At 49.9% G+C, this 23,487-nt stretch overlaps 7 protein-coding genes across 7 annotated transcripts; 4 read left to right on the top strand and 3 right to left on the bottom strand.

Annotated features, from left to right (window-relative positions):
- Positions 1 to 1,577: 1,577 nt before the first annotated feature.
- On the bottom strand, positions 1,578 to 4,447 carry N7481_004102 (putative phosphoketolase; the record flags this gene model as incomplete). Its single annotated transcript, XM_057263321.1, has 7 exons — positions 1,578 to 1,615; positions 1,686 to 2,511; positions 2,567 to 3,187; positions 3,246 to 3,555; positions 3,606 to 3,758; positions 3,817 to 4,186; positions 4,285 to 4,447. 7 exons carry the CDS (start codon positions 4,445 to 4,447, stop codon positions 1,578 to 1,580), a joined length of 2,481 nt encoding a protein of 826 aa, XP_057124982.1.
- A 396-nt stretch (positions 4,448 to 4,843) lies between these two features.
- N7481_004101 (uncharacterized protein) lies at positions 4,844 to 6,407 on the top strand (the record flags this gene model as incomplete). Its single annotated transcript, XM_057263320.1, has 7 exons — positions 4,844 to 5,220; positions 5,289 to 5,603; positions 5,658 to 5,720; positions 5,791 to 5,863; positions 5,928 to 6,102; positions 6,188 to 6,306; positions 6,369 to 6,407. 7 exons carry the CDS (start codon positions 4,844 to 4,846, stop codon positions 6,405 to 6,407), a joined length of 1,161 nt encoding a protein of 386 aa, XP_057124981.1.
- A 9,317-nt stretch (positions 6,408 to 15,724) lies between these two features.
- On the top strand, positions 15,725 to 16,739 carry N7481_004100 (Rab family GTPase; the record flags this gene model as incomplete). The annotated part of the gene is made up of 3 exons (XM_057263319.1): positions 15,725 to 15,808; positions 15,873 to 15,936; positions 16,105 to 16,739. The coding sequence occupies 3 exons, from the start codon at positions 15,725 to 15,727 to the stop codon at positions 16,737 to 16,739; spliced, it is 783 nt and encodes a 260-aa protein (XP_057124980.1).
- Positions 16,740 to 17,224: 485 nt separating this feature from the next.
- Positions 17,225 to 18,238, top strand: N7481_004099 (40S ribosomal protein eS7; the record flags this gene model as incomplete). The annotated part of the gene is made up of 3 exons (XM_057263318.1): positions 17,225 to 17,380; positions 17,702 to 17,784; positions 17,875 to 18,238. The coding sequence occupies 3 exons, from the start codon at positions 17,225 to 17,227 to the stop codon at positions 18,236 to 18,238; spliced, it is 603 nt and encodes a 200-aa protein (XP_057124979.1).
- Positions 18,239 to 18,778: 540 nt separating this feature from the next.
- On the bottom strand, positions 18,779 to 20,720 carry N7481_004098 (putative dynactin Arp1 p62 subunit RO2; the record flags this gene model as incomplete). The annotated part of the gene is made up of 2 exons (XM_057263317.1): positions 18,779 to 20,270; positions 20,332 to 20,720. 2 exons carry the CDS (start codon positions 20,718 to 20,720, stop codon positions 18,779 to 18,781), a joined length of 1,881 nt encoding a protein of 626 aa, XP_057124978.1.
- A 628-nt stretch (positions 20,721 to 21,348) lies between these two features.
- N7481_004097 (uncharacterized protein) lies at positions 21,349 to 22,505 on the top strand (the record flags this gene model as incomplete). The annotated part of the gene is made up of 2 exons (XM_057263316.1): positions 21,349 to 21,576; positions 21,663 to 22,505. 2 exons carry the CDS (start codon positions 21,349 to 21,351, stop codon positions 22,503 to 22,505), a joined length of 1,071 nt encoding a protein of 356 aa, XP_057124977.1.
- Positions 22,506 to 22,751: 246 nt separating this feature from the next.
- N7481_004096 (actin-related protein 2/3 complex subunit 5 family protein) lies at positions 22,752 to 23,422 on the bottom strand (the record flags this gene model as incomplete). The annotated part of the gene is made up of 2 exons (XM_057263315.1): positions 22,752 to 22,980; positions 23,064 to 23,422. 2 exons carry the CDS (start codon positions 23,420 to 23,422, stop codon positions 22,752 to 22,754), a joined length of 588 nt encoding a protein of 195 aa, XP_057124976.1.
- Between the last annotated feature and the right edge of the window lie 65 nt (positions 23,423 to 23,487).

The raw sequence follows: 23,487 nt of genomic DNA, 5'->3' as shown, positions 1-23,487 counted from the left end.
ATTCTTCATTTTGAAATAGGCATCTACATACCCTGAGGCTTAGCGCGTTTGTCGATCTCCAGCCTCGAGCAAGCAATGAAGATCTCGAGCTATGGAGAACGCCAATGTAAGACTCAAACATAAATCTCAAATTGAAAACCTGACCGCTGCACGTTTCTTAATATTGAACGTCCTTGAACTTTCCCCTTGTTCTATCCAATACTATATGTCTGCCTAAATCATTGCTGAATCTTTATAAAACGATTCTCGAATGACTGCAATCATTGCAATCGTTACAATTATTCGCCCACCTCCATCCCCCATATAACGGACTCTGGGTTACATATCTTTCTCTATGGAGATGGAACCTACGCAATGCGAGCTATACCTATATACACCCAGCTTTACTCTGGCATTGGTGGCTATCATCATCTTTTCGGTGTTGACGACGATTCATTTCCTCCGCATGACTAGAGCTGGGACATGGAGCGGTATATACTTTGTCTTTGGAGGCGTCGGTAGGTCCTGAGATCAAAAACATGACACCTAGTACCTAGGGTCGTATGCACTAGAACTAATTTCTAATTATTTACAGCACAAACATCGGGGTATATCGCCCGCTTATTTTCAACACAGAACCCTTGCAATCGAGTCGCCTACGATATCCAATCTGTTTTGCTACTAGTGGGACCAACTTTGATGATGTTCTCCGTCAATTTGGTCATGGCTGAATTTACTCGAGCTCTGAGAGCGGAGAGGTTCTGCTGGGTTCCGGTCAACTTACAGCGGCCACTATACCTCAGTATGAATACAATTTTGGCTCTCATTCAAGGCATTGGAGCTATTATGACTGTCTCGTCTACCAACCTCACGATCATCGCAACCGGAGCTAAAATCGGAATTGCAATGTTTGTAATCCAACTGGTGTTTTGGCTCTTTACTCTCGCAGAGAATACGTATATAACAATACGTTTGCGCCGTGGGCTGTCAGAGACCAGTAAATCGGCATTTCCAACTTGGAAGTATTGGAGCCAACTTTTTGGACTTGCAGTTTCTATCATCGCATTTGGTCGTAATATCATGCGATTGACCATGAATGGTGGGGTCGAATTTCTTGTTGTCAACGAATGGCCGTCATATGCATTTGATGGTTATCAAATGGCGGTAGTTCTGGGGGCGTGGGCAGTCTGGTATTTACCAGGGAAGTGCCGAGATGCATCAGAAATAGTGTCCAATAGTGTGAGTCTCTCTAGACTTCATACCGGATATTCGGAGGATTCCGGGGATTCAACGCAGAGCGGGGCTCAGAGGAGACATGATAGGATGCAGCGAAGAGAAGACAGACTCCGCAGAGGAAGATACGAAGCTTGCTGAAATGTATTTAGCTCTGATCCAATCTAGAGATGCTAGCTCTTTTTTTTTTCTTAACTCGGATTTATCGCCTCTCTCTACGTTCGTTTTTATCGTGCTGAACTAAAATAGACCATACGTGGCTCTAGATTCTTGATCGTATTGGAGAAAGTAGCTATCCATGGACTAGTAATATATTGGTTCTGACTGAAAGGTCTCAGAAGAGCGAAAACTCCATTTGAATAGTTCTATCTGAAAGTAGGCATATCGTAAATCTCATCCGGATCTAGAAATTGTGTTAGCTTGACAGAAAGTTCAAGCTGGATAGAATAGTAGGCCCAAGAACGGCAACTTACCCTCTTGATGTTCAATTATGTACTTCCGGATCTGAACAATATCATGCTGGAACTCAGCATCTAGTTCGTGCTGACGGACACGAACTTTTTCATTGTACTTCCCCGCGCCACGTAAAGCTGCCTGCGCAACATGATAGCGCGAGGTACGATTCACGAGCATCATATCAAAGGGAGTGGTCGTGCTGCCCTCTTCCATGTACCCGGCAATAGAGACTCGTTCAAGTCGGGGCCTACCGAATAGTAGGCCCTTCATTTCAGCTGGGTAGCCATGATAATTAATATGGATGGACCTGTCCTTGGTAAAAAGATTGTCAAATGCCTCCGTTTCTAGGGCATGAGGATGCTGTCCTTCGTTACTAAGGATCATGAGATCAGTCACATTTACCACGCGGACATGCAGGGATGGTATGCGTTGTCTGAGAAGGGCAGCAGCTTGAATAACTTCAAACATGAGCTCAACGCCAATACCCACTAGTACCACATCGGGATCTAGCCCATCTTCTGTGCTACAGAACTTCCAGACAGACGCTCCTGCGCGACAGTGGTTTTCTGCTTCCTCCGGCGTCAGGTATACGGGTGTCGGCTGCTTGGAGCCAATCATCAGATTGACATAATCCTTTGACTTCAAGCAGTGGTGGATTGTTGTGAGGAAAGTATTTGCGTCTGGCGGCAAATAGACGCGAGCAGCCGTATGTTTCAGGTTAAGGACAGAGCCAATGAACGAGGGATTTTGGTGAGAGAATCCGTTATGCTCCTGACGTGTCCAAGTGCTGGTCTCGATATAGTTGATACTGCTGATTGGACAACGCCATTGGGTTTCTTTGGCCTGGTCAGTAGGTTAGCGAGCGAGTCGAAAAGAGAAAAGCATGGCTTGAACTAACCATCTTAGTGAATTTAGCGTATTGCACCATCATAGTGTGAATTATATTGAGGAAACTCTCATATGATGGAAAGATGCTCGTGCGACCAGTCAAGGTATACCCCTGCAGGAAACCCTGACACAAGTGTTCGCTGAGAACCTCAATAACTCGGCCCCCACGTGCATTGGCGAATTCATCCCACTGGAAGTTGCGATTGGTACTCTCAAACACGGCGTCGAGCTTGTTGCTCTCCATCTCGTCAGGGGAGAAGAGTCGAACATTGCGGGGATTCTGGATAAATGTCTCATTGATGAATTTGCCAACTGCTTTCATAGCGCTCTCATCTGACCCCTTTTTGGCACAGAGCTTTTGCCAGTCTGGAAGCTTTGGTGCGATATAACTGTTGTAAGACTCAATTCGCTGGCCTAATTTCTTTGAATTATTGGTTGGGATAACGGATTTGATCTCGTCTACAATGTCACCCATCTCTGTGAAGAGTTCTCGTGGCTGATAACCGGAAAGCCAGCTCTGTAAGAGACGTAGCTGCTCTTTGTCGGTCTTGGCCTTTGGCAATGGTACTTGATGGGAGTGGAAAGAGCCTTCGATAAAGTGACCCTCAAGTTGTTTTGGTCCGGACCACCCCTATAAAAAGGTATCAGTTTTCAAGATCGTCGAAAGCTATTTGGATAAGTCTGTCTACCTTCGGAGTGCGCAAAACAAGCATCGGCCACCTGGGCTTAAGAATTGGCTTGTCGGATCGAGCAGCTTGCTGGATTTTGTGGATTTGGTCCAAGGCCCAGGCAAGGGAGTAGTGAAGATCCGTGTCAATATCATTAATATCTTCCACGATGCGGACCTGGTATCCGTATCCAGAAAACAGGGCTGCGAGCTCTTTGTTGTCCATGCAACCAAATATCGTGCGCTCGCTAATTTTGAAGCCATTGACGTGAAGTATAGGTAAAACAGCTCCAGATTCCTTAGGGTCCAGATACTTAATTGCATGCCAGGACCTACTCTAGTTAGAAATTGCAACCATGGAGATATGAAAGGTTGGACTTACGTAGCTGTAGGCCCGGTTTCAGCTTCGCCGTCCCCAATGACACAAGGAACAATAAGATCAGGGTTATCCATGGCAGCACCAAATGATACAGCCAAGGCATAACCCAGTTCCCCACCTTCATGGATAGCACCAGGCGTTTCGGCATTTATATGACTGCGAAAATGTTAGATGGCTCGGGGAGTGAGATGATATCTCAAAGATACCGACCGACCTCGGAAGCCCGGCTGTTGTGCTAAATGAGGATATGAGATTGTGAAGACCTTGAGAGTCTCGAGAATACTTTGGATAGAACTTCTCCAGGGAGCCTTCCAGCCATAAGGAGGCCAATATTGCAGGAGCGCCATGTCCTGGACCAACCACATAGAGCATATCAAGGTCTCTCGTTCTGATCAGATAATTGAGGTGTGAATATACCAAGATTAGACCAGGACATGTTCCCCAATGTCCTAAGTAGACTGTATAAATATCATATGATAATAGATTGAGAAAGCAGAAGATGGGCTTACCAAGCAAACGGGGCTTGATATCGTCCGCGCTGAGGTCTCTCTTCAAAAGAGTATTGTCACGCAAAAATATCATCGCTGCAAACTAGTCAGTTGGCTTCAAAGTTCTTTTCTTCTCTCTTTTTTTTTTTTAAAAAAAAAAAGAAAACAAAAAAGGTCTCTGTAATTTGATTTACCTGCTGCAATGTACGAAGCCGCTTTCCGGAATTTCAACAAGGCATCGCATGCTTCTTGATTAAGAGTCTCGGGGGGAAGTCGAACCTCCAACTTCTCTAAACAATCAAGCAGGTGCGAAGGTAACGGCGCCGGATTTGGATGGTCGATGACTTCTCCAGGCATAGTTGCGAGTGGTTAGGAAACCCGATGGTACGATATGATCGGCACGGGATCGACGGGAAAGACGGGATCCGCACGAAGTAATAAAAAATTTAGATGTAAAACGGCTCAAAGGGCAACAGATCGATTGAGTGATCGATTGTTGGGGATTGGGGAATGTGAAAACAAACCAGACGTATATATCAGACCATTACCACATTCGTGGGTCATGCCATGGGATCTGGCCATAAGCGGCTGATAGGGGGGTATTTTATCCGCCTTTTTCCTTCCGGTCGACGTCACAACGACCATCCTGACATCACCTTCACAACGTCGGTCGCCCAACCAGGCTCTAGTTGAACCACTCTCACCTCATTCTTGCGACAGAGAGCAGTTGTACCTGCTTGCCGTATAGCTGTTATGTCCAAGTCTATTCTGGCCGTCAACGCTGGCTCATCCTCGGTAAAGGTGACCTTCTATACATTCACGAACCCCCCGCGCGCTATCGCCGATGCGCAAGTGTCCGGCATCACAGCGCCCCCTGCCACCTTCAAATACCAGCGAGGCGAGTTTAAACAGAAGGAACAACCACAGGAAAATTTAGGCACACCGCAAGATGCCTTTAAGTACATCCTCCAGCGCTGCTTCAGCGATCCCGAATTATCCGAGGTCGCTAGTGACAGTGATCTCGCGTACATCTGTCACCGAGTCGTCCACGGCGGCGACTATTGCGAAGAGATTGAGATAAAGGACGATACACTTCATCGTCTCGAAGCACTAGAAGACCTGGCACCGCTGTACGTGGGGGAAACAACCCAACAAGACTGCGATGTGTATTATATTGACAATTTATCTGGGGCAACAGACACAACTTCTCCGCACTAGAAATCATTCGACTATGCAAGAAAGAACTTCCAAGTGTGGCAAGCATAACATTCTTCGATTCGGCCTTCCACCAGACAATGCCTCTTCATGTGAAGACATACCCAATTAACCAGCAAATCGCCAAAGCTAATGGACTGCGCAAGTACGGATTCCACGGAATCAGCTACTCTTTCATTCTTCGCTCCGTGGCTCAATTCTTGGGCAAGCCGGCGGAGAAAACCAATTTGATTGTTATGCACATTGGAAGTGGAGCTTCGATCTGTGCGATCAAGGAGGGCAAATCCATCGATACCTCGTAAGATACCCACTTCGGCAGACCCATGAGGATTAAACGCTAACAGACGGATAGAATGGGCCTCACACCCCTGGCAGGCTTGCCTGGAGCGACACGAAGTGGAGATATCGATCCCTCGTGAGTGCCATAGTGCTGACGCGGTAGATCTTCGTGCGGATAATAAGGCTGACTGTCCTCGTTCTTGTAGGTTAGTGTTCCATTATACAAACGAGGCCGGGAAATTGAGTCCCGCAAGCACCAAAGACATGCATCTAAGCACGGTAAGAAGTTAGCCCATTCGTTGTTCGCCATTTCCTGGCCACTAACTTGCGGCGTCATAATTAGGCAGAGGAAATTCTCAACAAGAAATCAGGCTGGAAGGCTCTGACCGGAACCACAGACTTCTCGCAAATTGCAGTTGAAAACCCGCCGTCGGAGGCTCACAAGCTTGCCTTTGATATCCTCGTTGATCGCATCTTGGGATACATTGGGAACTACTACGTCAAGCTGGGGGGGCGAGGTCGATGCACTCGTTTTCGCCGGTGGCATTGGCGAGAAGAGTGCACTATTACGGCGAATATTGGCCGAGAAATGTTCAAGTCTAGGCGTGGCGATTGACTCCGACGCTAATGACAAGGGGGTGGATGAGGATCAGACCGTGAAGGATATCTCCAAGGGCGGCGGCAAGGGGCCCCGCACGCTGATTTGCCAGACCAATGAACAGGTGAGTCAATCTCAAGACGGGGAGAAGGTTAAAGATATTGTTTGCTAATCGGAAATCCGCAGTTCGAAATGGCATACCACATCGTCTGCTCGTGGTCTTGATTCCCGGCGAGGAGGCGATTTCAAGAGAGGGACTAAAGGACGGCGACAGGACACAAGTACGATCATTGACTATGGCCTGTACATATTTAATTCCAAATCCAGATGTGACAGGTTCACATTTAGACTTCTTTTTGGGTGTTTGTGAAAGGTAACATGACTGGTGGGAAAGCAATCGACGCGTCAAGAAATGTAGTGTCTTGTAATAGGGTTCAGGAACGTAGCGCACAGTTCGTCAACTTTTTGCGCCTCACAGAAGTTCCAGTCTCTTCCTTTTTTTTGTCATTCTTGGGTAGGGGGGCTCGATAGGTCCCTGCATACCAATGCATCTTTCAGTCAAACCCGGTCGAAGATCAGGCGGTCGGGGTGTCCGCCCACCATGTCATTGGGCGGCAGCCCACCACCAGAGGAATGAATGTGATGTATCAATCGGGCTAAAGTGGGCAGATTCGACAGCTTGCGTCGGGGGGAATCTGCTTCCCCGATCCCCCTCAAGGTTGATCCCCTAGTGTAATGCACGATGCGGGTAGGGGAAGCAGAAATTCTTATCGGGAGCAACATGAGATTGGTCGATCGCTGAGTGAGATTAATCTGCTTTTCCGAGGAGATCAATGTGAACCACAAAGATAGCGCGGATCTGCAAGATAATAGAAGTCGGCAGATCCGAGTCTAACCTTAGCGGTGGGATCATTTAGGTCCTCCTCTCATGTACGGAGTGCAGGTTTAGGCTGCATAAGCGTCTCTCAGCCCTTCGTACTTCTGATCTCTCTCTGCACGGTTGTACAGAAGTGCATGGTGCAGTCGATCGAATGCAGCATGTATGTCACCTTCAGTCAATTTTGGAGGCGATGTGGCCCGGCACATTGGTTGGACATGTACGGAGATGTATTCCGTACTCCATGTCGAGTACTCTGTAGCCAGGATGCAGCATCCCAAGTCCTCTCGATCGACACTGCAATGCACCACCAAAGTGTCGTGCTTTGCAGTTTGGGTGTGTCATTCTGCATTTGGGCGCAATGCGCGCGACCGATCTGGCGTGACAGCCACTTCTTTCCTTTTTCCTTTTTCCTTGTTCCCAGGGGGTTGTTTTTTTGCCTCTCCCAACCTCTCATTTCCTCGGGTGCGCACATTTGGAAGCTGTGAATCTCCACTAGCGGGGTGGAAACATCAGGCGTTAGCATTCAACTGGTCGCGGAACCCCTAACGAAGGAGCCGGACCCTCTTTAGCTCTTTTCTGGCTCATTTGGTGGGTCGCACTGGCGTGAAGTGTATCCATATTGTACTGTGTATGGCTCGATCGAGGGCAAAGATACTGGTTGTAGCCCCCCCCCCCCCAATGCCTCGAGGCTGGACCTGCGTCACAGTACTTTAGGGCGACGCGATATGGAGAATGGAGAACGCAAGAGAGGGAAAGTCAGGGGCGGCTGACCCGGCAGGGAGGGAAAGGATGGACGATCGAACCCGACATGGTGGGTGTTGGGGCCGTGGAGAGGCAGCGATCATCATCATACTGCTCGCCTGGCATCTGGGAAGATTGGAGGATTGGAGGATTGGAGGCTGTCACTCGCTTCCCAAAATGGAACCACCAACTCCACTGGATGGTTTCCGGCTGGCTTGACGGAGAGCGGCGCGCAAACAAAGGATCTCCATCGCGGGTCTCGCCGCGGTGCGGTCTTCCGGTGATCTCAACTATCGAACTGGAAAGTCTTGAGGGGATTGGTCAACTCAAAAAAGGGGTGAATGAATGATGGTTTACTACCATCATGGGCGGAAGTAGAGGTGTGGTGAGTTCCAAAAGTTGCCCTACTTTATGGAGTAGCCAGCTTCGATCCCGGGCTATACGGCCTACAGATGCATCGTGGATCATAGTCTATACACGTTCCAGATACTCGGGTGGGCGCAGGTCCATTTCTTCCCTTTTACACTCTTTGCTTGTCTCTTTCCTTTCACGATTGCCGTTGCGGAGCACAGCGGACTTGTGAGCTCCAGGCCCAGCGACGATGGAGGAAAAGGTGGACTTGGGTGGACATGGTGGATCAAACTTGGTTTCCACTTGTTCCAGAATGCTTCTGTTTATGGAGCTGAATTTCCAGGAAAATCCTCGCTAGGATCGTCCGGCTTCACTTCCGCGCAGCCCTAGGTACGCCACTCTGAAATCACATCCCTGTGGTTGTAAATGGTCGGACGAATGACCCGTCTGGAACAAACAATGAAAGCAAAGTACGCGTACCTGTATACAAGGCCGCATTTTTGAGGGATTGACACATCGATCGACGGCTGTCAAAACAAAGAAGATCCAGGGTGGTTCCCTGCTTGATGATGCTCGATCTGCAAGGCGCGGCGTCGGCGTTGCTTCTTCGCTTCCAGTTGGTCCTGTCCCAGCGCCACCATGCAAGCGGACTGCATCTACGCACGGGACGGCAGCGCTGTTCTATATACGGTATCCCGATCGGAAAATTTTCATATCTGATTTCTATCTACGATGCTCTACTCCATACATACACTACGCCAAAGAGTTTTCTGTACGTTGTACATGTACTCCGTACTCCGCAGCTGTTTTGTGTACTTCATGCAGGCAAGGATCGACGATGATTTGGTGGGTTAAGGCTCCACGGAGTTGAACAAAGAAGAACGACAGTCCAGTTCATGCAATCCAGCTAAACCTTGTTTCAGCGGGAGAACTAATGCATCGAGCCGCACTCTGGAGACGCATCCAGGAACCCGCTGTGGCGAGCTCATCCGACAGGATCGGCTCGGGATAGAGCCTAGAAACCCAGGGAACCAACAGAACCAGAACCTTGGATCAAAGGACGGGCCGTTAGAGGCTGTCAGAAAACTGGGAACCTAGACCGACACAACAGACACAAAATAAAGAGACACAGGGTACCCAACGGGGAGAACGGAGTAAGAGCCCGGCGAGAGGAGCCTGGTCGATTAAGATTGAAAAGCCTTCCTATTTGAGCGATCGAAAAAACAGTTGGGTCTTCCGCTTAAGAGAGTTTTCTTTGGCTTTCGTTTCTTTCTAGCGTGATTCTAGCTGTAAGAGAAATGGGGCCTTCCCGAAGATGGAGACTTCCCCCAGTTGCCGGGTCCACCATGGACGAAGAGGAAGCTCGTTTTCCTGTAAATTTCGAGTCCGCTTTTTTTACGTACGAATACAAAACCCCCGACGGAACTGCGTGTCCTGCCCGCATTGAGTCGCCCTAGTGCAACGTAAATACCGCCGGGCCCATTATTTGGGGCGACTCTACCGCGTGCGCCCCACAGAGGATCATCGTCACTATCCCTCCAGGGCCAGTCTTTCGGGCACTGGTCCCATCATCGCGAATAGGAAATGGTCCCTTGGAAAAAAGGATGGGGGGAGAACTCCATAAGCGGCTGGGGACAACACGAGTGAGCACCCCAGCAACGGAAAAACGAATTCGCTAGACAGCTTTAGTACTCCGGACCTACTCCGTATGTACCATGTACATATTCGCGATCAACTTCCGCGTGGTGGAGCAAAGTTTCACCAGTATCGTCTCGATCTCGCTAACGGCTCCGGAGGATATTCCGCGGTAGATCACCGGTCCCGATTTTAATAGATTGATTCAATATCAGTGAGTATCTAGTTTCCCCGGGCTTGAGGAGTCAGTGGCACGGCTGAAACAGACTTACGAACCTAACTGTCTAAAGCCACCATCAGGGGGGAAAAAGGGCCCGGGGGGAAAGGGACACCTGGCGCGTTTGATCTGACGCAACGACTCAGCGACTGATCTATCCCGTCACACCCTCCACCGGAGGAAAGGATTGTGGCTGGATGCCCCGGTGCACGACGCGGCTACAGTGTGGCGAAATCCGTGATTTGCGTCAGCTGCAACCCTTAATATATCTTGGTATAACGGAGTACGGAGAGTACAGATGGAAACATAGTTACTCCATCCCTTGAGTGTAGACGGGACCAAAGATACCGCGTAGATGTACATGGCGAATACTGTAAAAGGGGGGACAGGATATGGGGGTGGAGCTGGGGCGTAACTGTTTTCTGCAGTGCTTGGACGGAGAAAGAAGGAGTCCAGAATGTTTCCATAGAGAATTTACGGCTAAACCTTTGGTAATGCTCATACTCCGTACCATGACCCAAGACCCTGGGAAACTAGAAAGGCTAGAAGGTGAGAAGAATGTTCATACGTAACCGAGACCGGGAGTGGGCTCGCTAGCGGCTCTGATTCATCGATACACTGGCGATGATGGGTCCCTCGGCTTGAGGGTGGCCGGGGGCCCACCCCCTATGATGGAGTCAAGTTCGGATCGATCGAATGTGAAAGAATGGGAAAGGAATAAAAGAGACAACTACGAGCGATGGAGTGATCCGTGGATGAGGAAAAAATGTGTAGTATCACCTAATATTCAAAGCTAAGCGTGATCAGGGGAAAGTCCGATGTCGATTGGCTTTATTTGGAGGTGTCTGCGACGAAAAGCGCCCAAGGGGGCCCTTGGGAGAGCGAAGCGACAAGCGATTGGAGGGAAAAGGGACCACAGCAAGGCTTCCGAGACTGTTTTCTCATTTATTGTTCCTCCGAGCCTGTTCGACTGGACAGGAGTACACAAGACGATTGCACGGCGGACCGCTCAGAAAGCCGAATGTCTGGTCTTGATTACTCGACAGATGGATCTTTGGATGAGCCTAGAGCTCCACGAGACAACCGGCGAAAGTACTCCGTACCTATGTACTTTACCTAGGTTGGCCAGGGGATGATACCGATTCTCTACACATCCAAAGTGGCTTCGATCTGTTGGTGACTAGTTACTGGCAATGGTCTCTCTGCCTAGGCATCATATGTCAGCGCCCAAAGGACCCCTGGCATTAGGGTTGAGAAGGTTGGGAGGGCTAGTGACGAGAACTTCATCCAGTAAGAAAAAAGGACCATCTGTCCCTATGGAGCCCGACCACGCGAGTCCCGATGTCCAGTTCGGATGGATCCGTTTCTGTTCCTGCGGCTGCTCCCCCTTCTCCACTTATGCAAGAGGGCAGCCCGGAGATTCGGTTCCTAGCCTCCCCTTCCAGTGGAGCACCAGAGCTCGTCTGGATCAGGGTGATGATCTCTGTCGGGAATCGTCCATCTGCACGGTACTTTCGTTTGTTGGGCCCGGGGGGAAGGGGAAGAGGAGGAGTTCCAAACACTTATGTACTCCGTAGTATGGATACATATCAAGGGGGAGGGAAAAGACTGGATAGATCCACAAACTAATTGTGATGGATCAGAGGGGAGAGGTGTACGGAGTACATCGATAGCAAAAATCAGGCCCCGATCCGCCCTGGCGCTACTGCAACACTACCGGGTTTAGCAGACGTTGGAGAACGCAGAAAGGGGGCGCGTTCCTGTTCCCCGGGACCAACGCGGGAGAGCCGCTCGCTGCTAAACAAAGAAAACCGGGGCCTATAAGCTTATGATCTGGATTAATTTCCTTTTTGCGTTGGTTTAGGTAATTTCGATTTATTGATTTTAGTCTGGTTTTATGTTTTTATTTATTCCAGAAAAAGGAACTGAGAAGATCATCCTAGTCTTTTTGCTCATTTCCATTTTTTTAAAAAAATTATCATTTTAATTGATTTTCCCTTTTCTTCTTTTTATTCCTTTTTTATTTTATTTTTTAATTTTCATTTCCATTTCCATAATTATTCTTTTTTCCTTTTCATTCATGCTATATCTACGCAATCGCTGCTCGTACACCCCTGTTACCCTAAGATAGTCTCTTCTTATTTAATTATCTCTTGCTCCCTCCGGACTTTTTTTTCCCTTCTTTTCGCATACTTGACTATCGTCAACAACTATCATAATCCTCCTCCTCCTCTTCCACCTCTTCCTCCCTGCGATCAAAACGCCCTCCCTGCTATCCGCCCTGTCTTCTCCCTTCTCCCTTGCGATAACATCCTTCTGGTTTTCAACCGGATCTACCGGACCCCAGTTCCGCAACTTTCTCCTTTCCAGGGTCTCCCTTGCCGACTTGGCTTCATATCCCTTCTCACCCGTTTTGCTGGGTCAGATCGCGATTTCATGGCCTTGATTCTGCAGCCACCCTCGCGCCTATCTTGTTGATTGAATATTCCTATTTTATTTTATTCTATTTTTTTTGGGAAGTACTTTCTGGTTACTTGCGGATCTATCGTTTCCTTGGGGGAAATCCGATTGACGCGATCTACCGGTGGAGCCCAAATAAAAGCAACCGACAACGACCTGTCGAAGCCTCTAAAACCAGCCATCCGCCATTCTCTATTTGTCGGTCTCTCAGTCGTCACATTCCTGCCCTACAACCTGCTGGTGCCCGCATTGTTCCAGTGAAGTCAGGTCTACTTTTAAAAAGGATCCGTCTTCCGATCTTGACTGCATCCGCATCCCATCGCCTGCACCGCCCGTCCCTGTCTAGACTCGGTACTTTTCGCTTTTCGCTTTTGCTACGGGGGGTGGATTGGGAGTTCGTTTGTCTACGATTCTCTGGCCGAGAAAGAAATAACTACTATTTAAGACCCGTTCGTGGTGTTTACCTGGTGAGTTATTCCATCTCATTCTTAACCCTGCCGTGTCGCATTCGCAATATCTTTGCCGCAATCGTCTTTTGCATCATCTTCGTCTCCAGCTTCTCTGACAATGATTGCCTCCGCAGACCTCAACATGATTCTCCGAGACCTATCAGCTTTCAACATGGGACGCGGCGCCTACGACACAACGGGCGTCAAGAAGCCTGGTGCTCCTCCCCCACCACCTAAATAATCACCTGCGATGATACCCTTATTCGGCACACATATCCTCCTGCTTTCTGGCGATGTTTTGGGATTTGTCAGGCGCCTATGCTTCCTGGGGGTTTGACGCCTCTACGTTCGGAGTTTGCTCTATCTTTCGGTGAGTACCCTAATGCAACCGCCTCGTTTTGGGCATCAAGGCTAACATTAGTTGCAGACATTTGTAACACTATTTTTCCTCCTGTGACTTTTTTTTTCACACCTCTCGGTCATATCTTTGCTACTGATTCGCCACTGGCCTTGCGCGACCTCATTATACCCTTTTTAATTTCTTCAATTCTGCATCGGGTTCGGATTTTCAGCGTCGACGTTTCTTCGGTTTTATCTTTTCTTCATTTTTTTCCGTCTTCGCACGTGCGCCTTACCGTTATCTCGGATGCCTTCACCTCTACTTCATTTCGATCACCTCTTCTTTCTCCTGTTACGACAAATACCGAGATGACCTCACTTCGACCTCTCAAAAGTGCCTTTTTGTTCTTTTTCATTTTTATTATCCTGCTTGTCTTGTGGTTATCTGCTTTTCGTTTGACTCTTTTTCCACGGCGTTATGGCATAGATGGGACGGAATTTATTGCATGGGATGCATGGACTGATACCAGAAGACTTAGACCTTCGGACCTCGCGGTCACAATAGTACGTTTATTGACGCGCAATTACTTTTTGACTTTATGTTTCTGTATTTGTATCTGGGTATATTCACGTCACGCCTGTATATTATGTTGCGCACAATCGCGAAATCGAAGCGGCTATCATTCGTTGTCTCTACTCCCTCTTTAACCCATGACGATCTGCTGAACGCAGAGATTCGTTTCTAGACCTCCGATTCGTGGCCAGATTCTCTACAGGTTCCGTCCCTGCCCTAGAACTCGAAAAGCACGGACATGTTCGTGTAGCCCAAATGTCGTGTCGCTCAGACTTGACAGCTGCGATTCGGGCGGTATACTAGACTGAGCGTCGGGCAGATTTGCTTGGGGACTAATGCCGAGCCAGGAACCACCAGGCTGATTTTCGATCCCCCGGCGCCTGTTGATGCATCGGCAGATAGATCCCGGGCCCGACTGGAGTCCCACTGGCGCCTGACATCATCTCGCATGCCCGTTGGGCACTAGTCCGTGAATCACGTCGTGCCAGGAACAAGAACTCCTCCACGGGGAGTTCTTCCCTGGACCCACAACCCCTCATCCAGCAAGGTCTGAGAACTTAATTGTCTTTCTCGACATTTCGTCTTGTGTTCTCTCAATTTTCTAGGTTGTGATGATTGACCGCCATTCAATAACAAGCCTCTTGGGGTCGAGACCCGCAAGTGCTGAGCTGTTGAGCTAAAGAAGATACAGTGCGATCTTAATAACCATCATTTTTCCATTGTGCTTCTGATGGAAAGAATCCCATCAAACTTTCCGTGACTAGGATTCTTCGTTTCGATCGCCATGTTATTTTAGTTTTTGGTTGCGCTTTGGCTGTGATCAAAACTTGAACGACTCTGGCATTTGGCCCTGGTGGTTAATTGCAAGGGCTGTAGTTTATGCGTATCCGGCGATGTTTCGGTCTGCACCAACCTTGAAGATCGCTTCCGTTATGTGGAATTTACTAGTATAACAGCCTATTCATGTTCGTCCATGTTCCTCCCCAAAGCAGTTATCAAGAACTACATCCTGACAGGGATATGTAACTAAAATATGCGATCTCCACATATGTTATATGACCTAACCTGTATTTTATATTTTCTGGATGCTTCACATGGATTCTAATAACTTGAACTGTACTGGGATTGCCTGCTCGCCTCGATCTAGGTCCATCTGCTAGGTAATAAATTTCAAGTTGAATATTAACGAAATAGTAGATTAAAAGGTTACTCCTTATTTGGGACTATTTACTATTATTTCCAGGACTTAACTAAAGATTTCATCCTTCAACTTGAGGGAACCTCATGTTCAAAATGTATTCAAGTTCTCAACCTTCAGGGCTTGGAAGCTAGTATCAAAAGTGGACCCGGAGGAGAGTTGAATATATCTTCGTGAGTTGAACCCTGATGGTCTCGTCAATGATACTTCAACTTTGATAAAATGCGTCTTAAATTTGGGAAATGAAATATTCCATGGTAGTAATGTTCCAAGGTTTCAGCCCATAAACTCGCGCACAATTAATAATCAGATTAAATGCAATTCAAATAAATTCAATTGCATATACCTCGGGGCCTGTACCAGAGATCCCGTGACCAAAGGAAGTACGGCTCACGCTAAACCGGAACAGGACCTCAACCATCATCATCAGCGCCGCAACCCCCCCTCAAGACCTTCTGCTTCCCCGTGGATTGCGACATCGAGCTTTTACTCATCCCAACAGCACGAGGAAATTGAGATTGTGAAACAGACCATCTCTCACTCATATAATCCTTGAATACCAGTTACCAGCATCGCAGCTGAACCTGCCGGCTCACCCGCCTGCCCGATCACCTAACTATTTGTCAGGCGTCGCTCTCTGCAGGACGGCCTAATCCTCGCCATCTTTCTATCTCACATCTTATTATACTGTCTCAGTCATGTCCGAGTCAGCCGGCGCAAACGCTCCGAAACCGAGCAGCAGCGTGAAGCTAGTTTTGCTGGGTGAGGCTGCCGTCGGCAAGGTACAGTTGTCCTTCCCAAGTTCCACGGGGTTTAGTTGCTGATGAACTTTCTTTTTACTTGCAGTCGTCACTCGTTCTTCGATTTGTCAACGATGATTTCCAGGAAAACAAGGAGCCCACCATCGGCGGTAAGGAACACCTCCAGATGAGCACTTTGGCTTGAGGGGAAGGCTGCTGCCTGCGTCCTCTGCGAAGCCTGTCTTAAAGATCGCGCTCTCTGCATACTAGGATTATGACATTTAGTCGAAATCCTCAAGCGTAACCTCGGAAAATTCCCGGCTAACCTCATTGCTCAGCTGCCTTCCTGACACAGAAATGCTCTCTTCCTACGCGCACAATCAAGTTTGAGATTTGGGATACTGCAGGCCAGGAACGATTCGCTTCTCTCGCTCCGATGTACTACCGCAACGCACAAGCCGCTCTCGTGGTCTACGATGTCACCAAGCCCTCGTCCCTGACGAAAGCAAAGCACTGGGTTGCCGAGCTCCAGCGCCAAGCAAGCCCCGGGATCGTCATCGCTCTTGTCGGTAACAAGCTGGACTTGACCAACGACGGCGGCGATACTTCTGCGGCAGCGGCCGCTGGATCCGAGAGCGAGCCCGTTAGAGATGATGGAGAGGAGGGTGCTGCGGAGGAAGGCGAAGAGCAGGACACGACCCCTGGCGATGCTCGAAAAGTGTCGACCCGTGAAGCGAGCTCGTATGCAGACGAGGAGGGTCTCTTGTTCTTTGAGACTAGTGCTAAGACCGGAACTAACGTGGTGGACGTTTTCACTGCCATCGCTAATGCCATTCCCGAGAGCAGCCTGAAAACCGGCCGTGGCGGTGCCGGCACGGGCCAGACTGCGCTGGGAGGCCGGTCGGCGGAGGACTCTCGAGTAAACCTTGGCGACCGAAGTGCAGCGACAGCAAAGGAAGGCTGTGCTTGTTGATCTGCCTTTTTTCTTTTTTTGAATCACCTTGCAAATTTCCCCATGGGTACAGGCGTCTCCCGTTCTGCTTGTTGGATTGCTCCTACGCAATGCTCATTGTTCACTTCTATATCCCTTTGCCGATAGCAATATTGAACTCTTGCAACTGTATACTGCTGCCATGTAGAGCATGTTCGCATCAGCAGAGTTTGTAATGCAAGCAACTGCAACTGCAATCATACTTCATGTATGTTCATACATCCCAAAGGAAGTAAGGATTACAATTTATGGTCAGCCAATCAGCGGCCACGCGAGGGCAGAGTAGTCACGTGACAGCCATCACCTAAGTGGAAAGAATAACGCTAATCCCCTTTGGGAAATAGTGCCCTCGCTTAAGCCGGATCCCACAGCTGGGCAAATTCCATTCCCACGTCTTGAACGCCGACCGACCTCACCCTCCGCCGACCTCAACCAGCAAATTCGCAGCACTCCCGTCGCTCGCAATCATGGCTGCCATCAACAAGATTGCCACCAACTCGCCCTCCCGGCAAAACCCCTCCGAGCTGGAGAACGCGATTGCCGGCGCTCTCTTCGACCTCGAGAGCAACACCCAGGACCTGAAGGCCAGCCTTCGTCCTCTGCAGTTCACCTCTGCCCGTGAGGTAAGAATTGCATTCGTCACGCCTATCGAACTCTTCCGGAACCGCATTGCAAGGGAATCTCGTCGTGGTGGTCTTATCGGAGAAAGAGGTGGAAATCTTTGTGGGCATTGTGGGATTGCATCAAATTCGCAATGTACATGCCCCAGTGCAACTGCAAAATGAATTGGGATCTTCCGAGAGACAAGGGACCTCCGACACGCACATTCCCTTGACGACAGTTCTGGCAGGGCGAGAATTGGTTTTTTTTTTTCTGCTTCCGCAATCATTCGGTGCGGATACCTCGACCGGAACAACAAAGTACTAACATACCCTCTCCAACAGGTCGAGGTCGGCCACGGCAAGAAGGCGATTGTTATCTTCGTCCCTGTCCCTCTCCTCCAGGGATTCCACAAGATCCAGCAGCGGTAAGACGACATCTCTCGACAATCTGGATTTTTTTTTTAAACCAAGGCCTGGAACAATGGGACTAATTTGGATTTTTTTTCCGCCAACAGTCTGACCCGCGAGCTCGAGAAGAAGTTCTCTGACCGCCACGTCCTCTTCGTTGCTCAGCGCCGCATCCTGCCCCGCCCCAAGCGCTCCGTCACCTCGCGCTCCAACCAGACCCAGAAGCGCCCCCGTTCGCGCACTCTGACCGCTGTCCACGAGTCCATCCTGTCCGACCTCGTCTACCCCGTCGAGATCGTTGGCAAGCGCACTCGTACCAAGGAGGATGGCTCCAAGACCCTGAAGGTCGTCCTGGACGAGAAGGAGAAGGGTGGTGTTGACCACCGTCTCGATGCCTACGGCGAGGTCTACCGTCGGTTGACCGGCCGTGCTGTTGTTTTCGAGTTCCCCCAGGGCGGTGCTGAGTACTAAGCTGCTCGTTTGCTGTTTGCGGGTGGGAAGGAAATGAGGTGTATTTTGGGTTGCTTGTTTCTAGGTCCGGATTCACTCTAGATTCAAGGAGAGCATGACGGGTGAAAGAACCAAAAAATGCATTACGGGTTTTTCTTTTGAGTTATGTGCCCCCCCATTGACTGGTGCATGGTTTTAAGGCCTCCGTTTCATACTACTGGGCGAGGCGACGGAGATGAGTTTCCATCCGAGCCGTGTTCCTCTTAATGAGGATGGGATGGGATATGTGATAATATTCCAATCGAACAATTCCGACTTTCAAAACACATGCCTGCGTAGTTAAGAGCAGCGCCCGGACCGCTCTAAGTTTGATCCTACCCAGTAGTGGCTACAGTCAGTTTGGCTTTCAGATGCCTCTTGTCTTTTATCTGGGTTCGATGCAACATTGTAGAACAATTTACAGCATTGAGTCAAGTATTTACTGAAACTAAATGCACAGGGGTATGGAAAGAAAGAAAGGAAAAATAAAATGTCAACAACAGCCATCTCTTCACCTGTCAACTACAACGACGCCGTGATTCTCCCCACACCAAGCACCATCCAGTAGGCCAATTCTCGAGCCACCAAGTCACCTGGCTTAGCTTCCTTTCCAACATTCTGCTGCTCGAGCTGTGCCTCGGCATCCCATTCCATATGCACAAACACTGGGATTTCGAGAACATCCTCATCTTGCTGCGAAGCAACTGCGAGCTCATCCTCATCGGCCCCTTCCTTTCCACCCTCAGCTTCTGAGCCAGGTAGTGTTCCCGGGATCACTTCAAGAACAACTGTAGTCCAATTGCGACCCTTGTCCCAGACCTTGCCGGCCTCAGGAATCTTCTCGGCAGCGCGGAGGCGAGGGTCGGTAGTGATAGGCGCCGACGCACCTTGTAAAGCCTCATCCCAGACATCGCTGTTGGGCCCAATGTCGAATTGAGGGGAAAGCACCGTCACTTTGCTTGCAACGCGGCCTGGAGTAACAGACGGAGTAGCCAAGGTAATGCGCACCGGATCAAACATGTGATTCTTCAATGTAAGCAGAACATGGACGGGACGCAACGGGGCCAGTGCATTCAGATCCGGAGCCGGAGACGGGGCCAGAGACGAAGATGGAAGCGTAAGGGGACGTAGTGTCGGGAGTGGGATGTAGCTGAGAGCAATAAGCCGAATACGGAAGCGTGTAGACTGTGGCTTGGTTTCGGGCTTGACGAGAATATGCTTGCAAGACTTGCATCGCTTAGCACGTTTCGTGCGAAGAAGCACCGGTAATGGCATTAGGTCATGGGAGAATCGGACATCAGGAGATTGTTCTGTGCGCTGGCTCAATGATGCAACGCCATCCCAACCGCAATCCGGGGAAGCAAGTCGCTCTATGATGGAGGCGTCGCCGTCTTCTGAGGCAATGCGAAGACCCTCGCTAGCATTTATTGCCTCGCGCATGACTGGTGGCTTCGGCTTTTGCTTCTTATTTCCGCCATATAGTCCGCTTAGACGTGACGATGAAGCATATAGAGACATGAGTCGGTTCAAGGCACCGGGCGACGAGAACCCAAAGTCCGAGCCCATAGCATCACTTGGAGAAGTCGATGTCTCAGAAATTTGTGATCGATAGAAGTTCTTTAGAGTCGCAAATCGGGCCTCTGCGCCTAGATTGGGCGTAACTTCCTGGTCATTCTGCGTGGGCTGCTCTCCGGCACCATCTTGGGTAGTAGCCGGCTCTTCAATAGACGCCAGATTGGACAAAGGTGATTTGAGATCGCCGAAAGCGCGGGATCCTTGTCTTGACCGAGTATCGAATGCTGGGCCAGATAGAGAGTCGGTCATCTTCTGTAGCTGATTGCGAATATTGGTGGGTTTGTCGAACTTGATACCGATGTCAAGCGTTGTCCAAAGACAATAACCACAGGATAAGACCCAAGGGCCTTGCTGATTACCATTTCCTGTGACATTTTCAATTGTACTGACAGATAGCGGAGCTGTACAGACGGGACAATTGAAGCAGTTCCGACCGCATCTGTGATGTCTTGGGTGAGCAACAGTGGTATTTGAACAGGGATGGGTGCACGTGTACATACCGGTTTGCATCTCCTCTCACCATGCTGCTGGGTGTCTCAAATAAGCAGTTCGGGCAGTACCAGCTCACAATCTCCTCTGTTATACATCGCGGGCATTTGATCTGGTGGCAATCTTCGCAGTAAAGGAGCTGTTCAGGTGGATATAGTGAAAAATTGGACCGAGGTGATCTCGGGTCGAAGGTTTGCTCCTCCTCCTCCTCCTCTTCATCTTGCTCATTTTGAGTGTGCGGCGGTTTCACTTCGTTTGTGTCTTGACCGCTGCTAGCTTTTGTGCGCTCGGGGGTTGATTTCTGCGGCGACTCCCTGGACCTGCGCTTTCTGGCTGGGTCGGGGACAGGTGTATCGGCACAGGGGCACGAGACATAGGTATAAGGAAATGGACAGGCCATCTTCTTTTGGTTTATAGGACGAGGATCTTGCTAATCGGGGGACGGGTGGTTGATATGAGGATTTATTGCTCGGTCAAGTCATGCTTCACGGTGGGGGGCTGTAACAATGGGAAGGACCAGGGTGGCCAGGGCGATTGGAGTATTGAGCGTGATGAAAGGTGATCCCCGAAAAATAGAGATGATCCCTATCGGGAGCAGGTGTTAGCATGTCTTTCTTGCAAGCCCCCGGGCTGCGACTTTGGGCCTCCCTCCTGGCTGGCGCATGTCGGGGGGGGGGGGGGTCGAAACTGCGTTGATGGCGCGATAACGAACCAGAGAAAGGATGAAGGCAGCAGTAGCTATTCCCGATAGACCTGTGGTTAACTGAGAGTAAGGAAGCTTGCAGAAATCGAGTTTGTTGAGCCGCAATTGCGGGCGCGACGGAGTGCACGAGCAGTCGCGGAGAGGAGCTGCGGAGGTTCCGCATCAACAATCGACGTCAGACAAAAATTAAGATTCGCCCTTCCCTTTCACCTTCACCTTCACCTTTACCTCCCACTCCACTCCACCCCCTCCGCGCAAAAGGTTCTAGGATATCTCTACCCTCGATTTGGACGTCAGCTAATTACGGAATATAGCGATTATACTTATGATACCTCTACACACATTCCGGGCCAATGTGCCACGACGGTGCTTCGCTGCAAGCGCCAACATCCGGACATACGCCAGCCAAACCCCCGGCAATCCGATGCTGGAGGTGTTCAACCGCAAGACCAAGCACCTCCAAAAAGAACGGGCGGCCCAGAATGTCGAAGAGAGCCGAAAAGTCGATTATTTGAAAGATGAGGTTGCAAGGCGGTTATGCGAGCGCTTATTGGTAAGACCCCAATGGAACGAGGGTTGTGTCACTGGAGAGCTTAAGCAGATACATTTGCTGACTCAAAGCTTCTTTTGGATCAATAGGATATCAAGCGCGAATTCCCGAATGTACTCGACCTAGGCGCAAACAGCTGCAACATTGCCCGGGCCCTAACAACAACTGATCTTGACCTGGCCGCGCCGGAGGGCCAATCGACTCCGCCACTAGCAGAACGTATCTCAAAATTAACATGCGTGGATACCTCACGAGCGCTTCTGTACCGAGATGAAGAGATGCCCTTTAATAAGGGGATCAATATCCACCGTGAGCTGATTCCGGACTTGGAGACACTACCTTACCAACCAAACACCTTTGACGCGGTGCTCTCATCGTTATCAATCCACTGGATCAATGACCTCCCTGCCTTACTCAACCAAGTCAACACAATGCTCAAGCCGGATGCTCCATTCATCGCGGCGATGTTCGGTGGCGATACCCTCTACGAACTACGTGGATCGCTCCAGCTGGCAGACATGGAGCGACGCGGCGGCGTGAGTCCGCATGTATCACCACTGGCAGATGTGAAGGATGTGGGCAGCTTGCTGAACCGTGCTGGGTTCAAGATGCTTACGGTCGATGTTGAGGATATTGTGGTCGAGTTCCCAGATACATTCGCGCTCATGCAGGACCTTCAAGCGATGGGCGAGAGCAATGCTATTCTGCATCGAGAGGCTGGACCTTTGTCGCGAGAGGTATTGCTAGCCAACGAAGCTATCTATCGATCTCTGCATATGGAAGATGGCGCGCCTGGTATCCCGGCCACATTCCGACTGATCTATATGATCGGCTGGAAGGAGGATAAGAACCAGCCGCAACCTTTGGAACGTGGAAGTGGTGAGACGAACCTCTCGGAGCTCCTAGGGGGCGGTGACTTCCAGAAGCCATAAATATAAGTCGCGAGAAGACCGCGCCAAAAAAAAAATAAATTGGGAGGCAGACAACCTGGGAATGGAAGGCCTACTATGGCCTATCAATAATTTTATAGTACATCAATTGTAAAATGGCTACGCTGAAAGAGTCGACACAAGAGAAAGACTGTTTAGCAGAAGAAAACTTTATGGAATGCAATCCACCCTCTACCAAGAGTAATAATATAGAAAAGAAAGTCACGATATTTGTTGCTTATTTCACGCTTAAACCGTCCGGCGGTCGGTCATGACTCGAACGATTGAACCGGTGCCTGCAATTTCGACTAGCTTTTCATGCCAGTTCAGTAGCACGCTCATTTGCTGACCACCACCACCTTCACCCAGGTTGCGACCTTGGATTTGCGAGAAGCCGCCGGTGCTCTGCGGGGAAACGGATTTGTTGCGTGGCGACTGGGATCCGCTGCCGGGGGCAGGGGAGGACATACCCTTGTAGCTGGTTCAAGTTAGCACAGTTGTCTCAGGCCTAGATGGGACACCGTCGGTCTGGAGAGGTTGGATCCTCGGGGGCACACATACAGGTACTTCATCAAGCAGTCTGCTCGCTCTGCCCCACCCTCTCCGGCACAGACGCCCTCTAGGACACGGGTCATTTCGCCCTGGCGAATACCCTGTAGCACCTCAGTCACGGTAGCAAGATGCACCTGCTTAGCACCCTCGTCGCCGCCAAGCGGCGCTGTGTCCAGGACGGCACGAAGCGCACCCTCGGCGTCACCACCGCGCAGCAGTTGTCGCACTTGGGTTGCGACATTAGCCGCCTCACTTGAGGTTCCGGGTTGGGGCAAAGTAGCTGGGAGGAGGGTCTCCATAGGGAAGTTGACCGACGACTCGGGGTCGAGCTGGTCGATATTGATGGTACGGTAGTTGATTTGCGACATCGTGGCGGGTTTGTGTTCGCTTGTAGAGCGGAGGAAGTAGACGGGGATAGGAATTGGTATTCAAG

This window comes from Penicillium waksmanii, assembly GCF_028829765.1.
Source record: "Penicillium waksmanii strain IBT 27052 chromosome Unknown utg000004l:1.0-5674109.0:1.0-5678898.0, whole genome shotgun sequence".
NCBI lineage: Eukaryota > Fungi > Ascomycota > Eurotiomycetes > Eurotiales > Aspergillaceae > Penicillium > Penicillium waksmanii.
This window is presented reverse-complemented; position numbering and strand designations above follow the sequence as displayed.